General features: G+C 33.8%; 1 protein-coding gene across 36 annotated transcripts in view; it reads right to left on the bottom strand.

Annotated features, from left to right (window-relative positions):
• Nucleotides 1-23230, bottom strand: part of LOC100642686 (ankyrin-3) — a 93220-nt gene that overhangs the window by 50001 nt on the left and 19989 nt on the right. For 32 of the 36 annotated variants that reach the window (XR_007223977.1, XR_007223978.1, XR_007223979.1 and 29 more), the window contains exons 3-18: nucleotides 14258-14359; nucleotides 13497-13629; nucleotides 12589-12752; nucleotides 11891-12046; nucleotides 11632-11760; nucleotides 11011-11208; nucleotides 10630-10926; nucleotides 10212-10409; nucleotides 9875-10021; nucleotides 9636-9785; nucleotides 9373-9513; nucleotides 9131-9286; nucleotides 8958-9056; nucleotides 8403-8600; nucleotides 8142-8325; nucleotides 5833-5937 (exon numbers count right to left, since the gene is read on the bottom strand). Coding sequence is in view for 31 of the 36 variants with exons in the window: in XM_048405591.1 (XP_048261548.1) it covers nucleotides 5833-5937; nucleotides 8142-8325; nucleotides 8403-8600; nucleotides 8958-9056; nucleotides 9131-9286; nucleotides 9373-9513; nucleotides 9636-9785; nucleotides 9875-10021; nucleotides 10212-10409; nucleotides 10630-10926; nucleotides 11011-11208; nucleotides 11632-11760; nucleotides 11891-12046; nucleotides 12589-12752; nucleotides 13497-13629; nucleotides 14258-14359 (2557 nt within the window). In the remaining 5 variants the exon portion in view is untranslated. Of the gene's footprint in view, nucleotides 1-295; nucleotides 417-482; nucleotides 574-2794; nucleotides 3827-5832; nucleotides 5938-8141; nucleotides 8326-8402; nucleotides 8601-8957; nucleotides 9057-9130; nucleotides 9287-9372; nucleotides 9514-9635; nucleotides 9786-9874; nucleotides 10022-10211; nucleotides 10410-10629; nucleotides 10927-11010; nucleotides 11209-11631; nucleotides 11761-11890; nucleotides 12047-12588; nucleotides 12753-13496; nucleotides 13630-14257; nucleotides 14360-23230 lie in introns of those variants that run through there. The other 4 variants (XM_048405601.1, XM_048405607.1, XM_048405606.1 and 1 more) reach the window with 4 other exon arrangements.

Here is a 23230-nt window from a genome sequence, read left to right as displayed (position 1 = left end):
AGCTTCTATCTACGAATAGTTGACCTCATAGGCAGTGACCTATATCCTCCTGAATACACGCGCGCCTGTGAAAACTAACTATGTAATCATGTCGAATCTTGTTGAATGCAGTTAGACCGGCTCCGTCATAGACCAGAATAGTCCTAATCGTAATCAACGAGACACTTAGTTTATGTCACGTTGCATCGGTGTTAATCGAATTCTCGATTCCACGTATCGCGAGCACCGTCTGTTTTCGTCGATCGATCACCGCCATCGAGAAGCACCAAGTAACTTTAAAAATAGTATCACTCACTACGAGAAAACTCTCTCAAATCTCAATATATCCGTCGGTGATCGCAATAACTGGGTATCGCCGTTCGCGGCTTTGACACTTTTAAACTAGATACTGAAGTTTCGCGCGATCGTGACGTTACGCGATTCCGTTGATTCGCGTCACGCACGTCAGCAGCGCTCGATTTACAATTGTAATAAACATTTACCGCCCGGCTTAATCGCATTAATATCTCCGTGGTACGACCGAGCCCGTTGGCCTCGACAGAATAAATCGTGGAACATCAAAGACCTACGAAAAGAATACGAAACCATCAAATCATTTATTTCCTTTTTCTACGGTAAAGAGAACTGGTTGGCCTTGATCATTGCCCCTCCAGTTAGCGTTCACAATATCATCGTTCGCGACTTATGTCACCAACTTATGTACGTCTCATTGTTATGTCATAAACGAGGATCACAGTCACGATCCTCATGCCGCTCAATTAAGCTGCCTAGCTGTATCCAATCCATTCCTCTCTGTCGTTTATGGCCTGATAGTTTTAACACGTTCCGCCACCGTATTCGGTCTCGTTTGATAGATAGTCGTTCGGATGCGATCGGTCGATCCCACGCGACGAATACGAATGCGCTTCCTATGACCATACACCGGCGGAACTTGGGAACTTACTTCCAAACCGGAACAATCACGTTTCAAACGGTACACGTTCTTCAAACGGATGCTACACAAGCGTCTCGTGATACAATTCCGTGGTTACAGTATCCGACGTATCTCCGAATATCGTTTTCGAAGCACGTACGGTAGTCTGCGTGTAAATATGCGTCTAATTTTGTCCTGGTATTTAGGTTTATACGGCGAAAAAGACGTGGAAATTTATAGAATCTATCTATTTTCCCGCTAATATTATTTTCACGGACGGAAATGTAAACATTTCGTCGAAATTATTGCGCGAGTGAACGAAGTTTGTGGCACCATTTAAATGTTTTGTTGCACAAACGTGGTGATGTTATTCACATATCTTATCTATATATATTATCTATTATATATAGACTTTTTATATAAATAAATTTATCTATACACTGAAAATAAATAGATGGTTGATTCCATTCGTACATATCTCGCGTTAACACGCGTGTATTCTACGAATCGTTTTGAATGAAGATACATTTGTAACGTGTGATAATATTAAACGATTAAAATATTGATTCTCTAAATACATAGGCTTGTGCAAGTATTCTAAGCATCTTTCATCAATATACTGTGTGCGCTGTACGAAACATTTTGAAATTTCATCGATGCGACTGTGACTATATTAGTAGAAGTTTCAAACAAATTTGAAATATATAGAAAAATTGCAAAATATGTAGTACAAAAGTATATCACAAGTTTAAACAGTCGATTATTCGTTCAATTAATAAATATTTAACAAGACTATTTTTTACACTTATTATTACACTTAAGATGATTCATTATTAATTTTTTATCGAATACACGATTACAATAAATATCTCCTAATTTCTGTATACATTTCCAGATTGATTTCAAATGTTACTAACGTGATCAGGACAGTGGTATCTCATTACAGTGCAAATAAAATGTCAAAATGATTGATATGACATACAATATGATATGATAATATGTAGCATGTAATGACATACAGTATAGTCATATTTGACTGTATTTTTAGTTGAATATATAATCATAAACTAATAGATTATGTATTTCTAAAAAAAAACACCTGTTTTGATATTTTATATTTCTTTGTCTCTTGGCTATGAATATTTAACTTTTGTTAACACAGTCAAGTCTGGAAAAACAAAGTCGCGTGCCGGAGTCTTCCATTATCACTTCGCAAGCATTGGTTATCGCGTTAAGAGTACTATACTAAACGCTGTTTTTTCGATATTTAATCATTTTTATAATCAAAATATTTTTCGACACATATCTTAATCAACGAAAAAAGATTGAAAACAAGAACAACGAAAAAATTCAATTTAATTAAAGAATGAAGACAAATTATCTCAGTCAGTAAACCGGTACAATGTAGAATTTCATTCACTTATAATACTTTCAGTAAATACCTCAATTTCAACAGAGAATTACCGAAACCAAGAACCCTGTTTTAAATAAAGAATGTAAATATACAAAATGTTCTATATGTATGTCGTGTTACGAAACTAAGACAACTTCGGAATTTACGATTTACTATGATATTGTACATATCCGAACCATGTGACTGATATAACATCTTTGCCAAAATTTTGTGCATGTAAGCAACATTTTAAAACATCGTATACTTCGTTCGCGCCCGCAGGCATGTCAGCTTTCCCGTTTATTAATTTTTCTAAATAATAATCGAAGAGAGCACGCAAAACGTCGATTTAACGAACCAAACGAAGAACACGCCCAACCAGTAATTTAGAAAAACCTTGATCACTCACGCGATTAAAGCGAATATTAACCGTGCTAAAATTACATTAAGCTAAAGACGATCGTAAAAGAATAGATGAACATATTTACATGCGCTGTCGCTGCTCCTGTTGCTTGTACACCCGCAACACGTTATCTTCTTCGATTGCTTCTGCTTCGATCGTCCTCCTTTGGCCATTTTGGCGACTATTTTTCTTTTGCACCACGACGAGGAAAAAACTTGCGAAATATTTATTAAACAGAGTTTCAATGAAACGCGTGGGCTAGGAAACTCACGGTATATCGAAAACACGGAGTGAAATTGTAACGATCACACTCTTCCGTGGATAAAAGTTTAGTACATCGCCGGAACTCTGTACTCAGCCCAGTGAACACGATGTACTGACGGTGTACGCTCCGTACAGGACTAATTACATCACCGACTCAACTAGCCGTCGACGATATGCGAGTTAGGTTACACGAATTACAATTAGCGCACGTTATCGCTACGCATCCATTGATGACGTCCACCAATTGTGACCGGCTCACTTCACTATCAATTCCTTCTTACTGTTTGTTTTGTCGTTCTGTGCAGCGTACAGGCACCGAAAATCAACGAAATGACGTGGACCGATATAATATGTACCTTTCCAAGGTGTCGTTATTACTGAAAGCCCACGTTATGCAAACCACAATACGTGTAATCACCTGATTAGATTTGATTTGTTAAATTGCATTAACCGCGCACGACCTGGATGCTTCCTTTCTTTCGCGGTATTTCGTCGCGTGCTAGCACCGGCGGGGTCAGGAACAGCGACTGCTTTAAGATTAATACAAGTTCGACGCAAGACTACCTAACAGAAACGTGACCTCATTTCATGAATCACCAATTTTATAATAGTAGCTGCCTCTGAGCTTTTCCGCTACTTTATTTACATCTCGATGTATTTGCAACTCTTTTCTTGAACGCTAAGGAAGCGTGGCCATATGCAACTGTTGGCACTGAATGGGCTTTATCAAGACATCGTACGAACAGAAACAACCGCGTAACGTGAATACAGGATCATGATGTTGTGGTTAAAGACTACTGGTCTTCTGTGAAGCATATTTGCGAGCGTTAATGAGAATCTGATGTATAATTCATCTAGAAACAGATCTTGCGATGAGGTTTTTCTTTAGTTTTCTCAATGACATGAGATACACGACGCTTCCATTCCCTAGTTCTCTAAGGATAGAAATTTTCAGACATATGATCGCTATTCAGACAAGTCGAACGTAGTCTTAGTGTAGACAACGATGAACGTATAAAGTTCTCTGTGCTTCGCGAAGTACCCACTGTCCTATTTAAGATGTAACGTGAACGCTAACTATCGCAATCAGAATTTCTGGATCACTTTCCTGCATTCCACGCGTCGCGAACGTCGCGAAACAAATTGCGCGCCGATTTAAAAAAAAAAAGAAACAAATTCGTTATATAAATTCTGATATTTTGGTCGTGAATCGTATTTGGCGACTTGCCAGCTAACAGGGGTTCGACTAACTGCACGAATAATATGGTACAAGATGCACACCGGCTGTTGCATAACAGCTGAAGCAGAATGCGTATAGGTACGAGGATGATACGTCAAAACAGACCATACAAGCCTACTTCTGTTCCTGTCGACTGGCATAATGATCGCACAACTCGTTATTATGCAAATTGCATTAACAGTAGTAACGCGCCCTACTTCGTTAACGTACCGTTTTCTGAATTTTAGATTCGAAAATGCGAACGCATGACCGACTTTAACGCGGCATCGTTAAATTCAACTTCACTTATTTAAAATTGTGATTAATTTCATTTCGATAATCTCGAGAAAAATTATAATACTTTTCAGAGTTTGGAGCTTCCTCTTGAATAATTTAAGAAGAATTTTCTTCTTCTTTTTTCATAAATTAGAATAACGTTAAATGTATCGTATGAATGGATTCATCGCGTTGTTATAAATATATTACATCGATAAATTCTTTGTATTCTAGGTGATTGATATTAAGCCTTGAATATTGATGGCATTAATGCACCGTGGAGACAGAATTAAACTCTTACTTGTATACGCTATAATATATGTAGAGTCCGTGTAAGACATTTAGATGCGACAAGTAATGAATAGATGATAATGATCTTGCTGAACTGGCAAGAATAGTTTCTATATATTTGCTGAGGATTCCGCGATAAATGTAGTATAAAGTTATAGATGGGGACATAGATATTTAGGAAAATAAATAACATTTCACTCAACGTGTTTTCTTGAAAACTTTCTTGCCCCCGTTTATAATATCCAGATATTAATTGCAATTAATATTTAATAACCAAACAACATGGAATTAGTAAAAGTGAAAGTATCATCGCACCTCCTATACGACTCGAATATTTATTGGAATTAATGCGACTAACATTCCCGACGTACATAATTTCATTGAATTTCGATAGCATTTAAAATTATTGCAGCACAACAAAAATCGATTATAACATTTAAAACTCAAAGTATAAATCTCATTAACAAGGTTGTACGGCTACTACAGGTGTATCCAAGATACGGAGGGTTGCAACTTTATACAGGAGAAATGGACCGACAAGGAAGGTAAACGAAACAGAGTGTGAACAAATAACGGTTTAAGGATAGGTATATGTCTGTGCATGTCTCTGTATTTATGTTTCCACGAATGAAAATAGAAAAGAAGAATTACAATAGAACGAACTGAAAGTGGATCTCGAATGGAACGCGAATCTCTTGTTCAGCTCATTTTCGTTCATAAAAACCAATGGTATCGCAATAGATCGAAAATTTTGTAACTGTTGCAACACGAAAGTAAGGAAAAAAGAGTTAAGAATTTAATGTTAAGCAGACTTGACCAAGAATTAGTGAATATTTAAAATGTAAATGCATGGGCCATTTAATAGCTGGCATGAAAGTAAAAAATACTGTTACGATTACGTAAGTGAAATCGACAAAATATGAATGATCCAATGCGCGCGTACTACACGAGATTAATTTACGTACCCATGTGCTAATATATGTATGTATGTATATATGTATGTATAAATACAGTATGTTGCGCGCACGTGTGATATGTGAAAGAGTGACAGAAACAGAGTACAGACAACTTACGGGTATAGGTCATTTGGCCCCGGTAGTAAGAAGGAAGGTACACGTGTTGCGCGTGTGGAGGCTGCCCGTACACATTCATGGCTGCCATGCCGATTTCATCACCACCTACATTGTACGCCGTCGAGTAAGGTCATTTTTTATCAAAACGCTAATTTCGCACCATAAACACTGTTTCTAAATTTCGCTATCACTGGGTTGTTAAATAGCTGACTTTACGTAGCAGGAGATAGACCTACCGCGAGCGTAGTTTGTTCGTTTGCTTCGACTTCAACATTTTTATTAACTCACGTACTTGATAAGATATTCAACGTTCAACGTTTCAGCTATTTAAAAAGAAATGCATATAAATTTTTTTTTCTACTCTCTTTATACGTAGCAAAATAAAAATTTAATCGAATATTAAATAAGAAATAATACGATTGAAACTAATTTGATATAATTTGTAATTAGAAATTGATAGAGATTAGCGAATAGCAATTTTTATTCTATATTTGTACTTCATGTTTATTAGTGTAAAACAGATATGTAATTGTAAATTTTAATTAAGCAAACAAGCAAACCTGTTAGATCTATTGTTTGTTATGATTAAGTTTACATAAATTGTTAAAAAGGAAGAGAATTTAGTCTAAAGCATGTTGCTGTTAACTACTTACTATGTATATTAAATCTTACACAGATAACTATAGCTTTGTTTAATATAATTTAACCGAGAATAGACTATGTATGATGATACTACTATTTCCGAACAATAATCTTTTATCGTAGAATAGATTCCAAATTGGTACTCACGGATTCTAATAGAAATAGTATTACCTGTGTAAGGCATTAACGTGATAATTTTACTAGAATTGAAAATATTTACAATCTATGAGATTCCATAACAAATACTCGACAGGTATTTAATTAATTACTAACCTTTATTTATACGACTAAAGACTACGCGTCTATTTAGAAAAGTTAAATATTTTCTTCAAAGATAGCAACAACCCAGTGAACGTATGCTAAATACATGCTCTTGCGAAACTGAATGTAACATAAACGCAACAGAAAAAGCAAATAATATTTCCATATAGCTCCCTGACTTTATTTCAGAAATATAAAGTCAATAAGTATAGCTTTTTATAAACATTTCTATCTTTTCTATTAAAGAAAATTCATCGTAAATGGTACATATTTATCATCTAATCCATAAATGTCTAATACATACGTAATATGGTTATCAATGTCTTTACTAATCTAAAATGGTTGTGTATTTGTGATTCCTCTTTAAATAGAATCTTGCTAATTTGTATTAAGGAAAATTATTATAGGATTCATAGTGTACATGCTAAAGTTCATACATTTGTATATTATCATGCGTTAAATAATTACATGCATTTTTAGAGTGAATTATTGTTGTAATGTAACTAAACGGAAACGAAAAGTGCCATTTCAATACGCCTTCTGCGTGTGTGTATCTTTGTAACATTTTATATCTCCTAGTGCAAGTTATTTTTTAATTATGTATGATGAACTGCAGTTTACAGCCAATATAATATATATGGAAGAACAAATCTACCATAAAATGCTATCGAAATATGTATATAAGTTCACGATAAAGTTATATCACAAAATTTGTTATTGTTATATACCAAACGTATTGTATAAAAAAATATGATAGTAGAAGAAACTTATTCTTGTATATCATTATAAATCACTTTACGTTAATTTGACCTAAAATTTCAGATTTGTAAAATAATATAATACAGGTTATTATAATCTTTCCCTAATAAAAATAGTTGAATTAATTATATATCTATTATTTTATGTAAATATTTAATGCCTAAAAGCATAATTCCATGCAATAAATTTGCACTTATGTTGTGCAATAATTACTACAAACGAGGATGTATGTAATATTTTGCTATATATAAGCCGCACTATATAAGCTGTCACATCTATAAAAAAGCAAGATTACAGAAGCAGACCTACATATATTACAAACATATTAGCAAATACCTACTGATTATTATATTATCGATTACTATGCGATATTCTAGTAAAATAATATTCTAGAAAATGATAGCAGATCAGATTGGAAACAAACAAATTAGAATGATAGATTAAAATTTATCTTATTGTTATATAATACAAAAATATGCTGATTTAGCCAATTTAAAGATGTAGTTTGTTAGTTAATATTACTTCAATATTTTTTGTGTTCGTATTTAGATACTTAATAAATTTTGCAAAACTACACAAAATATATTTATCATTAGAACAATATCTGAGATATTATAGAATAGGAAATATTAAACACAAACACTTACCCCCTTCGTCTTCGCTATCGCTCATAAACGTCTCTTGCATTGATTCAGGAGCTTGTACTCTGTATTTTTCTTCAATAGTAACTGTATGAGTCGTTGTAATGACGGTTTCTGTAACTACCTTCAATGTCTCGATGACGCTAATGTAACCAAGTTTTTGTGCAATATCTAAAGCTGTTTGTCCATTCTGTAGGAGATAGAACGTTATATAATTAGAACAATTAAATAAAATACGAAAACAAGTTTTTCATGAACTTGACATACATTAGTAGTAGTGTTCGGTTTTGCTTTACCCTCCAGCAGTAAATTAATCACTAACGTATGACCCTGTTGGGCAGCTTGATGCAATGGAGTATATCCAGCATTCGTGCTACTGTCAACAACTGCTCCAGATCGTAAAAGGAATCGTACCATCGCTGCTTGACCAAAATGAGCTGCCACGTGTAGCGGAGTATAACCAGCCTATAACACAAACAAACATCTTTCTTAATCAAAAAATATTTTTAAAGAATTTCAATAATGAGAATTTTCGGATTATTATATTTCGTTATTCTAAAGCAAAAAATTGTTAAATGTGAATCAAACAAATAAAATTATATACCAAAGTACGTGAGTATAGCTTTAAGACAATAAAGTTCATATAAATTGAATTTATTTCTCAGATTATACCTAATGTGTAGCTAATAAATTGTAGCTAATTTAACAATGTTGTCGCACTAAAATTTGTTTTTCATATTTCTAATTTTTTATAATACACATATTTAATTAATAATATTTTTAAACAAAACAAAATATTACAATTGCCATAATATATCATACCTTTGTTTTAGCATCAATTTGAGCACCATTTTTAACGAGAATAGAAGCAACATTAACTTTGTCTTCTTGTGCGCACAAATGAAGCGGCGTGAGACCATTCTAGGGAGAGAAATAATTATTAAACAATGAAATCAGATGTCATAAATATAATAAATTGTCGAAATTTATACTACCTTTGCCTTGTGATTTGTATCTGCTTTGTGCTCAATAAGCAGCGTTGACATATCGGTGTGGCCTTCTTGTGCACTCAAATGTAGCGGCGTAAATCCTGCTTTTGATTCTGCATTTGCTTTTGCTCCGTATTCCAATAAAGTAGTTGCAATATCCATCTACATCAAGCCCAAAAATTATGTTTAGATTATTATAAAAGATATATTACAAAATTTAACTTATTTGTATCTTTTAAGTTATTTACCTGATTCTTACGTGCAGCAATATGTAATGGTGTATGGCCATTTTTAGCCATAGCGTGAGGTGATGCACCCTTATCAAGTAGAAGTAATGCTACGTTTTGATGATCATAGTGAGATGCCACATGAAGTGGAGTCACTCCATTCTACGATTAAACAAAGAAATTAGTGTTTGACATAAAAATCATATTTGACACTGATAACGATATTTTATTTAAAAAAATAAATAGATGGCAATAGAGGTAATAACATTTATAACAGTTCTAACCTTTCCTTGAGCATCAACTGGTGCATTCTTCTGCAACAATAATCTCGCTACATTCATGTTACCATACTTAGCTGCCAAATGCAAAGGAGTAAATCCCTTTTTGGTCGTCGCGGTAAGCGATGCACTGTTTTCTAACAAAACGGATGCAACCTGTCATAGAACAATAAGTATATAAATTAAACTTAGTTATAATTATTGATAAATGATTAAATACGATATACATATATTTAAAATTTTACCTCTTCTTGGCCTTCTTTAGCAGCAATATGAAGTGGTGTATATAAATCTTTTGTAGTAGCATCTACATCGGCACCGTGTTGAAGTAATAACATCACGATATCAACATTACCCAATCGAGAAGCAACATGAAGCGGAGTTTGTTCTTCCTGCAATATTTATATCTTTCAAATCTACTATGACGCAATTAAATTTACTAAGTATTTACAAATTTCTAATATTCAAATAAAAAAATAATTATAGGATGGAATAAGAAAATTGACGTAGAATTAATATTTTTGTCACTATAACATGAATATTAAAATCAAAATTTACTAATACTGAATTCTTTTTCTTTACCCTTGCTCTGGCGTCAACTTGGGCACCATTTCTAAGAAGTATCCTGATAATATCAGTCTGATTTGCTCTGGCAGCTAAATGCAAAGGTGTTTCGCCTCTTACTGTTGGTATATCGGGACTAGCTGCGTGTTGCAGTAAATAAATCACTATATTCATGCACCCCATGAAGCTTGCTACATGTAGAGGCGTCAATCCAGACTAAGCAATAAAATGAATCTATTATTACTAAAAAAAATCATAATAATAATCTTCTTTTATTATCATATCGGTATAATGTATCGATTGTCTCTAATAATTTCCGTTTCTAATTAGAGGCAAATATAATTGATACTATAGTAACTATGATGTATACCTATGATGTAAGGTATTAAACTAAAGAAGTTAAACTATTGAACTGATATGCAAATGGAAATAATACCTCTGTAGTGGCTTCGATGCTAGCTTTGTGCTTTAAGAGGAGCTCAACGACCTTCAGTCTGTTCTTCTTGCAAGCAATATGGAGTGGAGTAAAGCCGTTTAGAGCTCGTGCGTTTGGATCAGCATTTCTATCGAGTAGAAGCTTAGCCACTCGTACGTGTCCGCAATGAGCTGCCACGTGTAGCGCCGTCAAGTAATCTACCGTCACTTCATCCACGGGTGCTCGATGATACAATAATATCCTCGCAGCGTCAACGTGGTCTCCTTGAGAAGCCATGTGCAACGGCGCAAGACCATTCTGTCAACAGAAAACAAGCCGCAACTAATTCAGTCAGAAAACCTCTTACCTTGTACCAAAAGTATTCTTCAAGAAAACGCTTACCTTCGTCTTTGAACCAATTGGTGCCCCTTTCTCGATTAAAATGTCAACAACTTCGTGATGACCAGATCGTGCGGCGCAGTGAAGCGGCGTAAGGCCATCTCTCGTTTTCGCTTCGATATTTGCTCCCTTGCTCATAAGAAGATTCACCATTTTTATTTTTCCCCATTTTGCTGCAACGTGCATCGGCGTAATATTATGCTGCAAGATAGAAAAATAGTTATATATACTTAGCGATTATTCAGAACACACAGTAAACTAGACAAGTGGATGATGTAGTTATAAATAGGTAAACAAACATATGCACACATATTTCCTTGTTTACATCTATTACGTTCGCAAAACGTTGTCACGTTTCTATAAGGACTTTTTTACATTTTCTATCTATTTCTATCACGTGCAGCTAAATCACCATACGTGAACCCATTATCGCAAATACCACATATATTTTTACAATCATATCTCACTCGTAATTGATACTCTAACATAAATATTTGATATCTTCCACACAGTTCTCAATCACATGGCCATATCCGCAAATTACTCATCAAAGTCGTACTATGTAATCCGGTCTACATTTATCGTATACAAAATTACAGTCCAAGTTACTTAGAAATTCCTCACCTTCGCCGCAAAATTTACGTTTGCTCCTCTGTCGTAAAGCAAGGAGGCAATTCGATCGTTACCATAATGAGCAGCAATGTGAAGCGGTGTAAAACCGCTCTTCGATGTTACGTCGGGATTGTGATCGTTCTGAAATAAAAATAAAGAATTATAAATTTATGGACATTGAATCGATTCCTTTTCGCATACCGATCACATCGGATTGAATATATATATATATAGGGATATAGGGCTTCAACGACAAACTATTGCAACATACTTGTAAAAGTAGGGCAGCTGCTTTGCAATCGTCTTTCTTGGCAGCAATGTGGAGGGCAGGCAATCGAACTTTACCACGAGTGTCATTTTCCAACAGAACTGCTACTACCTTATCGTGACCCTGTTGCATCGCTACTGCTAATGGGGTGAAGCCATCCTACAAACACAAAGAGTATATTAGATTCATGTTATACGTACTAATTAAAAATCTACATAATTTTTACATTCCATTAAATACGATATAAAAAGTTCTTAAATATGTACATATATAATATATTAGAATATATTGTGATACTGTGACGTATCAACAGAATTAAAATACAAATTTATGTTTTATTGTAATAATATAATAGGAAGCCAGATCCGAAGAGGAAAATAGTTGAGACGTTAAAGGATAATCCTACAGTGCAACTGAATTATGCGAATATGTAAAACTATTCGAAAAAGATAGCAAAGGAGATGAAAGTGGTTGATTATGAAATAGAAGGAAACGAAATATTGCAAAGTATGGCAAATATTGTAAGGAAAGGAAAAACGTGAAAAATGTGTAAAACAAATAGAAATACTTCTCCTTGCACATTCCCTTCATTTCTGTATATTTAAATTTTTCATAAATGCGTAAAGATCTACAGTCTAGTAATAAATGCAAACCTCAATTCATAAAATGTTTAATTAACGATATCAAGCTTGTTTACATACCTCAGTAGCCAATGTTTGATTGGCACCTTTACTCAGAAGGAACTTGACTACAGAATCATGATTTTCCTGTGCGGCCATATACAGTGGTGTGAACCCATTTTGCGATTGTGCATTCACAGAAGCACCTCGTTGTACCAGCAATTGTACCACCTCCTCCTGTCCAGCTATGTAAAGAGATATTAATTTCAACTCGGAATGCTCATCCCACGTATATTATGTTGAATACACTACATTTTACAAAAAAAAAAGCTTGGAACACTTTGTAACTAGAAAAGAGAAAAACATGTATTTGCCAATTTTAGCATATTTGTATTAATATTAATGAAGATCATTGATAAGTCAAAATTTTCGCTTTTTGTAGCAATTTTATTTGTAAAATAAAATATCGTGTTGTTGGCCGATCTTACTTTACAACAAAATTGCCTCATTGATTTTAGTATTGAATATGTATCTTTAGTAAAAAAAATTATTACCATCTTCTTAAATATGTTGATTATTATAATATTATTATAATTATACGAACGAATGAAATCTTTGAATTTTTCGACGTGCTTTCGAAAGGCTTATATCTTTGAACTTAACCGGTTTTTCTCTTTTTCAATTATGTCATATTGCGTTAAACCTGTTTTAGCCATCAGGTAACATAAAAATTTTAAAAATTGAACTTATTTCACTATCTATATATAGAAATAGACTATATATTTCTCATAAGTAATAGTCGAAGATAGAATATACGCTGAATACTAAGCAATTAAAGTTATCCTATAAAGTTATACTGGAAAGCTAGTGTTACACTAAAGAAACCAATAGTGAAAGTGTTAAATAACTGGAAACATATATTCGATCGCAATAACTCCTTCGTCCTTAAAAAATACGTAAATGATAAGAATGGTAATGCTTCTACTTACCAAGAGAAGCGATATGTAATGCCGTATTTCCCTTTTTGGTAGCAGCATCGACCACTGCTCCACGGTTAAGAAGTTCTCTGACGATTTCCAAATGTCCATCTTTAGCTGCCAGATGTAAAGCGTTTAAGCCATTCTGTAATTAATAGGTCCTCGTACATTCTCAGCCCATTAAGTTCTCTATATTAAATCTATCTTCCAACAATGAAAATCCTCCTATATCGTTTGGACGCAAATTATATGCTTCTAGAGGTAAAGGTTTCGTTTGAATTTAAGAAAAATATGAATTTCATGCTAAATATTTTCATAAAATATTAATCCGTAAAATCTATCGTTAAAGAAAATCAATCACGTTTACGTTATCATGAATGCACACCGATATAAATATATTTTTTCATTTACTAAATATCAATAGAGTCAAGGAAATGTTTTATTATTGTGCATAAATGCTTTGTTTTTTATTATTTTCATAAATGTTTTATTATTATTCAATGTTAAATAAAAAACAAAAAAGTTATCGTTTGCAAAGTTTATAAATGACGACAGTATTGTCATGGAGCGATAATATTGAAACAAAATTCGCATGACGTTTTCATCCATGATACTCCCTAAGGGTTAAAAGCCTTTTCTTCGGCTAAAACTGAAGCAAAAAAAAAAAAAAATGAAAAATTCGGGGACCGCGTTACTGACAATATTTTATCCGTATTTGGCGATTTTCATAAATCAGAGAATCACGTAAAATAATAAAAGAAAACTATGCTTACAGCATTTGAAGCATTAATGTCCACTCCCGATTCCAAGTACTCCAAAACCTTTTCCAGCTGCCCTGCGCGAGCCGCACGAAGAAATGCCGTACTAGGGTCGCTCTGAAATACCAAAAGAAGAAAACGTTGTAGTAATAAAAAACTGCATCGTGAGTAAAATAGCAAGGAATACGTTGGAATACGAACACGCCGACTACTGAATAATTAATAACGTAACTCTGCTTGGATTGTTTGGATACTTTCTTTCGCGGTCAAGTATTACGCGCGTGTTTAATCATTCGTCACGTTCTTCTTTGCGGTTGTTTTGTCCTACACCAATCAGATATGCTCAACCGAGCAAAAAGTACATGAATGTAAGTGGACACTTGTTACAGATCTCTTAACGTATCGCTGAACAGATAATTGGCCAACTAGATATCATTTTTCATATATAGCTGAAATAGATGAAATAGCGTTCTCAAATCTTTTACAAGTCGCAACCTTCTTTTTTGTAAATTATAGAATAACCTACAAACTCTTCCTCACAGTTGCGCAAAAAAGCATTCCTAACAGTTAAGTATCATCGGATACAACTGCTAACAGAATAATCCAACGTAGCCATATTAGAGCGAATAAGTGAATGGAATGTAAAACCTGATAAAAAGTCGTTTTATTAAAAGATGAAAGTATGTAGTACATGCAAATACTTTCTGTAACCACCGCACATGCGAAACTGTATAAAATATTTAAAGTAAAATATTCGTTTCAATATTTATACATTAAACGAAACAAATTTTTATTTGCATCCTTTTTTTTAATTATATTCATAAAAATATTACATACTATTATATTAGATACTGGAATTTTCATAAACATCGACGGTCTACTAATTAAAAATGGGTAACCATCTATAAAACACATTGATTAAATATTTCACCAAGTTTAGGAAAATTACTTCTAAGTGATGAAATTTGATTCATAGAAAAAAGGAAGGGAATAATAGCAACTACCACATAGTCGCTATTAATCTATTAAATCCATACGCGTTTCAACTTATCGTAATTAGTAAGAGGCTGACAAAGTAGGTGCGCCATATTACGCCGTTTATCCCGAATCATATTGCGGATAAGTAATTAATGTAGAACGTGGGGTGTCCGCGCCGTGCTGTCTGCGCGAACGAGATACGACAACCGTCTCCTTTTCCCTCTTTTTACTGCGTTCGCCTTCACCCTATTTTTCGTTCAATCTTTCTCTCTCTTCCCATCGTCATGCTTGGCCCATTTGATTCTTCGCCGGGGACGAGCGCGCCTCGTTCACGACTCACGACTTGCAACTGGTTTTATAAGTTGCAATATATCGCTTCTTCTTCGGCCTACGCACCAACCAGCAGAATAAATACGTCTGGCTAGGGATATTGTTGCAGTTCAAGGGAACGCGAGACAAGGATTTTTTTCAGATTCAGCTGTCTCCGGCGTATTTCTTCGTGCATTTAAATAAATGTGACGAGTAAATTTTCAGACAATCTTTAATTTACGAACGCAGAAACATAGGTACCGTTGTTACTTATAAGTCCAGCATCAACAGCCGAAATTAGTCAATAGAATTACATAAACGATTTAAATGTTACAAATTTAACGTCGAATTAATTTAAGCTAACATTAAAAAAAGACTGTGTTTATAATGTTAAAAGAAATTTATAATAAGACATTATACTGTTTATCTTACTCGAATATATTCTACAAATTTCAATTAAAGTATTATTTAGAATATCTATAACACAATATTTTGTTATTATTTTTCTTACTCAATAATACGTAACGGATAAGCAACGTATGTATAAAGTGTTTGTACATTATTATCTTCATTTTGGTATTTACACGTCCTATATTTTTATTCATTGATTTCCTATGATCTAAAATTGTCTCAGATTTTATAAAAAGAAGATTCGCACTATCAAAATAAAATACAAAATTCCATCAAAAGAATAAAATATTTATATTTTAATGCATCGAATATGGAGAAACGCCTTGATTTAAGTTAATCTTCAAGCCCGAATATCTTGGAATTTGTTCATAAACCTGGTAATTCGGGGCTGTATGCAAAGTGGTCAAATATTCGAGGACATTTAAATTGCATTACGAATGCGTGTAATTTCTCGATATGCATATGTACTTATATCTCGTGACAGATCTACGGTGTACTTAAATCAACCGGTATCTTGTATGCAAGTCGGGTGTAAAGAACCTCCTGCGCTTGCAAAGTCCTCCGTCATGCTTTAAATAATTCAGCGAACCGTTACTCCGACACGTGGATAGTCCCTTCTATGTCTGTCTCTCCCATCTTCTTTCACTGTCTTAAACTACCTGCCCCATCTCATTTCTTTTTTTTTTCAAGGTATGCTGCATCTTCCATGGTACAACGACGAAGGTCCGAGACGAACGCCGGTCACTGCACTCATTACTCTTTGCTTTGCCGTGGAAACGTTCATCGTAGACTCGCGTAATTCTTAAATTGGCGCTCGTTATCCAAACGTGTCGGTAAATTATTAACGTAGATCAACGTTTCCCAACCATTTCCAAGTCGTGTGTGACCCCGTTTTACAATTGTCAAATAATCCCCTCAAATTTACACAAAAAGATATTTTTAATGGAATATAAGTTTAAATGGTATTCTTTAGTTTACCAAAAATCAGTATTAGAAGTATTGATTAAGTATTGCAACGTAGACATACCGCAGTGAGTAAATATTAAAATTTATCGTAATTTAATGATGAAAGTGCGAGTTTTTATGCATCTATGCGAAATTTAAACATGCAAACACGTACAGGATACATACAATGTAGAAAGATACATAAAATATTCATAGTATCCATTACAATTTTTACTAGATAAAACGAATTTCTATTGACGCTCTATTTCTTTAATTGCGTCCATAAAAATATAAATTTGTATAAATATTCGAGATATAATTAGGATAATATTTGATATGAAACGTCTTCCTATTATAAGATGTATAAAATAAATGTAAATGTAGATAACAGCGGCAACCCACGAGGGAATACTTTATGGTTCTTAGAAAACACTTTGTAGTACCTCAGGGGTTGCGACTCACGTTGAGGATGATTAAATTCTACCTGAGTAGAATAGATTCATGATAAATATTATAGCCATATGGTTTAAATATTTACAAAAAGGACATTAAAACTTTTATGCTCAGAGAGATTGTATCAAATCATATTTCACTTGTAATGAGAAAATACCGTAATTTCATCTGTATCGAGATCTCATCTCATATAAATTAGCTTTGAACATGTGACTGATACAGGTATCTATGTAATGCAATTTAATCGATCACAGCGATATAAATGGCTAGAATTATCTGTATTTAAATCTGAGCATTACATCAGAGAATAATTATTATTGAACGTATTTTATATTATTCATATTCGTGATATGTAGGTATTACAAATGCTATAAATAACGATTTAATATCTGATGAATATTAAAAAGACTTTCTTTTAATCTTGAAATACACAGTACCGGTTGTCAGTTTACTTTCCTTTTTTAAATCAACTATCACGACTACAAGGGTTGGTTTCTATTTACAGGTGTATGCAACTGACTCGACATAGTTTTCCTTAAATGGTCCACGTTGATTGGATACCTTCGTTTGCACAAGAAGAAGTGCATTGTCCACATAGCTTGCTTTGAAAATAACAGTGAAAAGAAGACGTCAAATACAACATATCATTTAACATATATGTATACAAAAAATTACTGAAAGCTACAAGGATAGGAGTTATATTTGAAGTCAATATTTCATACAGTCATAAGTCAATATAACATATTTCTCTAAAGAATCTCAGACAATGATAAACAAGGTGCACCGTAAATAAACTTGAAAACTAACTATTTCACATAAAATTCAATTGCTCATATAGCTTCTGTTGTATTATACTATCTTATCTTTCTACCTCTTTCAATCTCAATTCTTCTGTTTATTCTGTGTACTATAACAACAATATATGAATATTGTCACTCAAATTTTGATTATTATAATAAATAGCTTGTAACTTGAAAACCTATTAGATAAAGAAGTCGAAATATCAATAATAATGTAACTGTGAATTTTTTCAGAATTTTTAAATACCTACAATATGAAAAAAATTATACTAAGAGTACTAAGAAGGATTAATACAATTGGTCCTACTGTATAGTCACGTATTTTACTTGAATAAATATTTCTACTGTTTAATTAAAACCAGTATTTGTTTTAATTTCTTCTTACATCTGTACTCTATCTACAAAAATTATAGCAATTTTTACCGTACTGTTATGCGCGATTTAGGATACCTATATATGTCTGTATGCGGAACAAAATTGAACAAAAACCTGTGTTAACCTTCGCACGTTAAGACACAGGAAGTAGCTGGTTTGCTCTAAGAAAACTATGGTAACTAATGACTTACACCCAGGTGAGTAGATAGCCTCGGTCATTGTCTGGCTTGGGACGCTTTAAGGGCTTCTACAACCCTTTAAGGGAAGACGAAAGAACACCACAAATTGAAAATGAATAGCGTCGTTTAAGCTACATTATCAAGTTCGGTACAATTTATGTTACTTTTATACACTAATATCGAAGGTTAAAAGCAAAACTAGTTGATAGAATACGGTGTTACTTTTATACAAAACAGTTACTTATACTGATAGAAATTTCAACAAAAGCTAATAGCCAGAGAGTATTGATAAGTTTGTTGAGAACTGGTTTTTTTAAATAACAACTGATGGAGAAGTTTCTATACGCGGAAGAGTTTCAATGCTTTAGTTTCGAACAAAGTTACAGACACGGAGGTATTAATGTCTGACTTTTTCTTTCAGTCGCGCTTATACGAATACATATATGACGCAGAATAAAAAAATCTTGCGAAGAATTATTGATATAACTCGAATTAATCGAACTCGTTATAACGAATTAAATAATTGAGAATTATGGTGATATAAGCCGATTTATTGTTATCTTTCGTAAGATGAACCTTTGAATTTGTTATTACGAGAAACTTAATTTTTCTCTCTTTTTTTTTTAATATTAGGGAAGCGTGTCATGGTAAAAACTTAAAGTTATAAGTTATAGCTTATGTTACCTGCTTGACTATGAAATTAAACGGCTGAGAAACAATAATAGCATATAGAGAGATCGCGCTATGTTACCGTTGTAATAACATATAATGTAACAGTTTAACAATATTGCACAGTGATTTACGCTTTTACGTTAACATAATCAAGATTCTTGCACTGTTAGACTTCGACGTTTCAAAGTGTATAATGATAGCAAGTGTAATAGCTATGCGTCTTCCTGCAATTTCTGGCTACGTACCAAGCTAACTATAGCTATGCCATGCACCAAACGCACTCCTATAGACACAGAGTGCGTACGAATGACCGCTTCGGGTTCACATTGCGACCAGACAACCGGAAATACAGGTTGACGCCGAATAATCACAGAGCCGGTTCATATTGCATATTCGCGACCCTGACTTCATCATCTATTATTAGCCACTGGGTTTCTTTAGACATTTAAGTCGGTACATATGTATACATTATTAACAGATTAGATGCTAAAGTATGCGCGGATGTCTCCGAATATTACAAACAGATTAGCTTTGAATACAACCTGCTCCATAATTTCAATTGACGCACTGCCTCTGGTAATTAGACAATTACTTATACGCGTGACTTTACTCTTTAACATATATGAGCGTATATAACATTATATGAATTATACAGTTATTGAAAATTCTATGTGTTTGGATTATCTACTAAATGTTATAACGAGTATAATCCATTCTGAATATTTTATATATTTTTACGGGTTGTATCCATTCTGCGCACGTTTGTACTTTCGAATTTTCCATAAATCTAATTCGTGTTTACTAGACTGCGAATGTTCATGAAGTTATGTGAGATTTGAATATATAAAAATATTCGTAAAAACCTGAATCTGCATAAACATCTGTAGTCTAGTTATTGTGTTGTATAAACAGCATTTTCTTAACTCTTTTACTGCGAATCTATCAGTTATATACCGAGATATTATTTAAAAAAAAAAGATACATATACTTAATATGATAGCCTGTTATAGAATCATTTTTATCCGTTTATACGCGTTACACCATAATTAATTGTGGGAAATTCTCCAATTGTCACAAGCATATCTTTCTATACTAACAGTACCAGCTTCAACTTCTATTACAATTTTGAGAATATTTAGCAAAAATGTTGAATCGTTGAAAACACAATCCCGAACAAAGCAAATCGAAAGTCGAACATTGGATTAAACATCCGCGATTGTTAACGTGCAAATAATAGGAAACGAATCTCATAGAAAAAGAAATTTAGATCATGGTACACATGTATTTCTAGTACTAATCGATCCATTTGTTTCATCGTTCTACTTTCAGTCCAAGTCGCAGACAATGCACGTAAACGTACCAATTTTTTATCCCGCTGAAAAATAAATCTCTTTCTCTGCTTTCCAATAACGAAATACCTTGCCAGCAGCTAAACTAGAAACCCGGCGATACAAAAATCGTGAAAGTAACAGAGTCTCGCTTTTTCGAGTCGTCGACAGGAAGGGATCCACCGGCTACTCTCGTTTCTATCAACGGGGAACAACGACCCAACGACGAGAGAGATTTTAGCCCACGTCGATGGAGCCCGGGAAAATTAAGCTGTGCAGAAACCAGCACGAAGGACGGTAATTAAGGATACGACAATGGAAAAAGGAGGACGGGTTCATCGACTGCGTAAAGAAGTAACAGATGATAGCGTCAGGATAATAAGGAACAGAAGAAACGGAGCATGCAAAAGTCGGCAAGGACAAGAATGCGAGAAAGAAGAAATAGAAATAACATAAACTTCGAAGCGTGTTCTCACGAGCTTACTGCTCGCTCGTGTTCGAATCAATGCATTAATGTAGAAGGGACTTGTTGTCCTCGACAATATCTATTATCCCGTGAAACGTGAAGTGTCTATGTCTATAATAAAATCGGAATGATGAAACCGACGGAAATACCGAATTGTTTGTTGATGGATATAGTTGCAACCGGTGGTAATTTTATGCCTGACGTGTTCCACTCTTTTGGAATTCATAAGATTTCACATTTACCGAAGTGTTTCGCTGTCGTTTATTTATGTGTTTAAATCGAATATGTCATGTAAAAATCGCTCAAGAAGTATTATAACAGTTGATTATTTGTAGTATTAGAAATTTGTAGCAGAGAAATCAGTTTTAGCACGACTATGTCTATATTTGAAATTTATATTAAGACGTGTGAACAAATTCAAAGGCTGTTATAGCGGTACATACGTGTTGTTTGAAGGCGCGTTCATAATCTGTCGTACTTTTATTATTTCTTAAATACAATTGTATGTAGAGCATTGCCACTTCCATTTATTTTCTGTGTTTGCCTCTACTATATTTGCGAGGACGAGACGCTTACAATAATCGTGATTAATATTATCAACATTAATGACGTGGATTTAAAAAATTATTTTGCTGTAATTTTGTACCACAAAAGAGTCGACTTATAATAGTTTTATTTTAAAAATTAATAGAAAGAAAATTAAAGAACCTTAATGCGCAATAAAGAATCCATTTTATTAAAATAAGTATCATATTTATAAGTTACTCTATAAATTCTCAAACATATTTAATAAAACTCAATAACATATCATTTATATAGCGATACACAAATTGCACACGATAATTGAGTAACCATTAAAGTTGTAAATATTAAAAGGCAATTAATTATTCTATATATTACGACCATATTATTTCGGCAAGCTGATTATTCCCTCTGATAATTATTTCATGAAATAAATAATTAGCCGTTGCCACTAGTAGTAGTATAATCAGTAATGGTGATAGTAGTAGTAGTAACGATGAAATGTCGGCGACACTGATAATAGCAGTACGAAGTCGCAAGTATAAACGTAGGAGGAAGAAGTACGCATTAAAGAGCATCCTATTGAGCCGGTATGCGTGTGATCAAGGTATCATTATTAAAATACCGTGTTTTTTTGTATACCTTCCGTGGGAATGAAGTATCGCCAATGCCACGAAGTATTCTAATTTACTTTCTTATCTTGATCCAAGAGCAGTCGTGCATTAATTAATAGACACTTTGTTCGAATACCAGCTAATCGTAAGCTTGGTACTATCAGGCAAACACAAAATTATATTGAGGACAATTGTAAGTTTCCACGATAAGATATATCTACGTACAATACAAATCCAATTTAAAAATACCTCGCTTAAAAATGCATTACACGCTCGCAACTAATAAAAAAATACTTTGAAATGAAATCGTCAAAGCAAGTTGTACATATTACAGCTACGCAATAAAAGTTGGAATATTGTTGGGAAAAGGCGGTACGAATATATGAGTTACCCATTCCCCATACTCTTTGAGCGTTTTATTTATATCAGGATCCATGAAATATGTTTTCGTTAATCAAATCGTTCCTCGAACTTTTGACAGAGAACAGGACCGGCATACACTTAACCAAGACCTCAACCTACTACACGCCACGATGCTGGGCATAATAGTTAAAAATAACACCAAGGTATCGTTCGAATCACGACCGCAAAACATGCTCGTTTCGCGTACAAACTGCATCGTTTTCGCGTCTTTTTTTCGCCAACAATCCAAACCGAAGAAGACTCCCCCTTTTCTTCGTGGCTTTAATTAAATTTATCAGTGTAGCTGAGAATCCTCTTAAGACAAGGTTCCCGCGAGTTTTACAGGGAAGAACTTCCCACGGATACGTCCAACCCTCTCGCTAAACAATATCTTTCACGATGATCTCAACTCGCGGTGTCGTCGTTTATCAATGAATGTTACCCGGTATATTTCGACCGAATACGTGCAAACACTGGGAACGAACGTGTACGCGAAATATAATTTGAACACGACATGCGCCTTTTATGATAAAT

This window comes from Bombus terrestris, chromosome 4 (assembly GCF_910591885.1).
Source record: "Bombus terrestris chromosome 4, iyBomTerr1.2, whole genome shotgun sequence".
Taxonomy (NCBI): Eukaryota; Metazoa; Arthropoda; class Insecta; order Hymenoptera; family Apidae; genus Bombus; species Bombus terrestris.
Note: the sequence above shows the minus strand (reverse complement) of the source record. Positions and strands in the feature narration are given on the sequence as shown.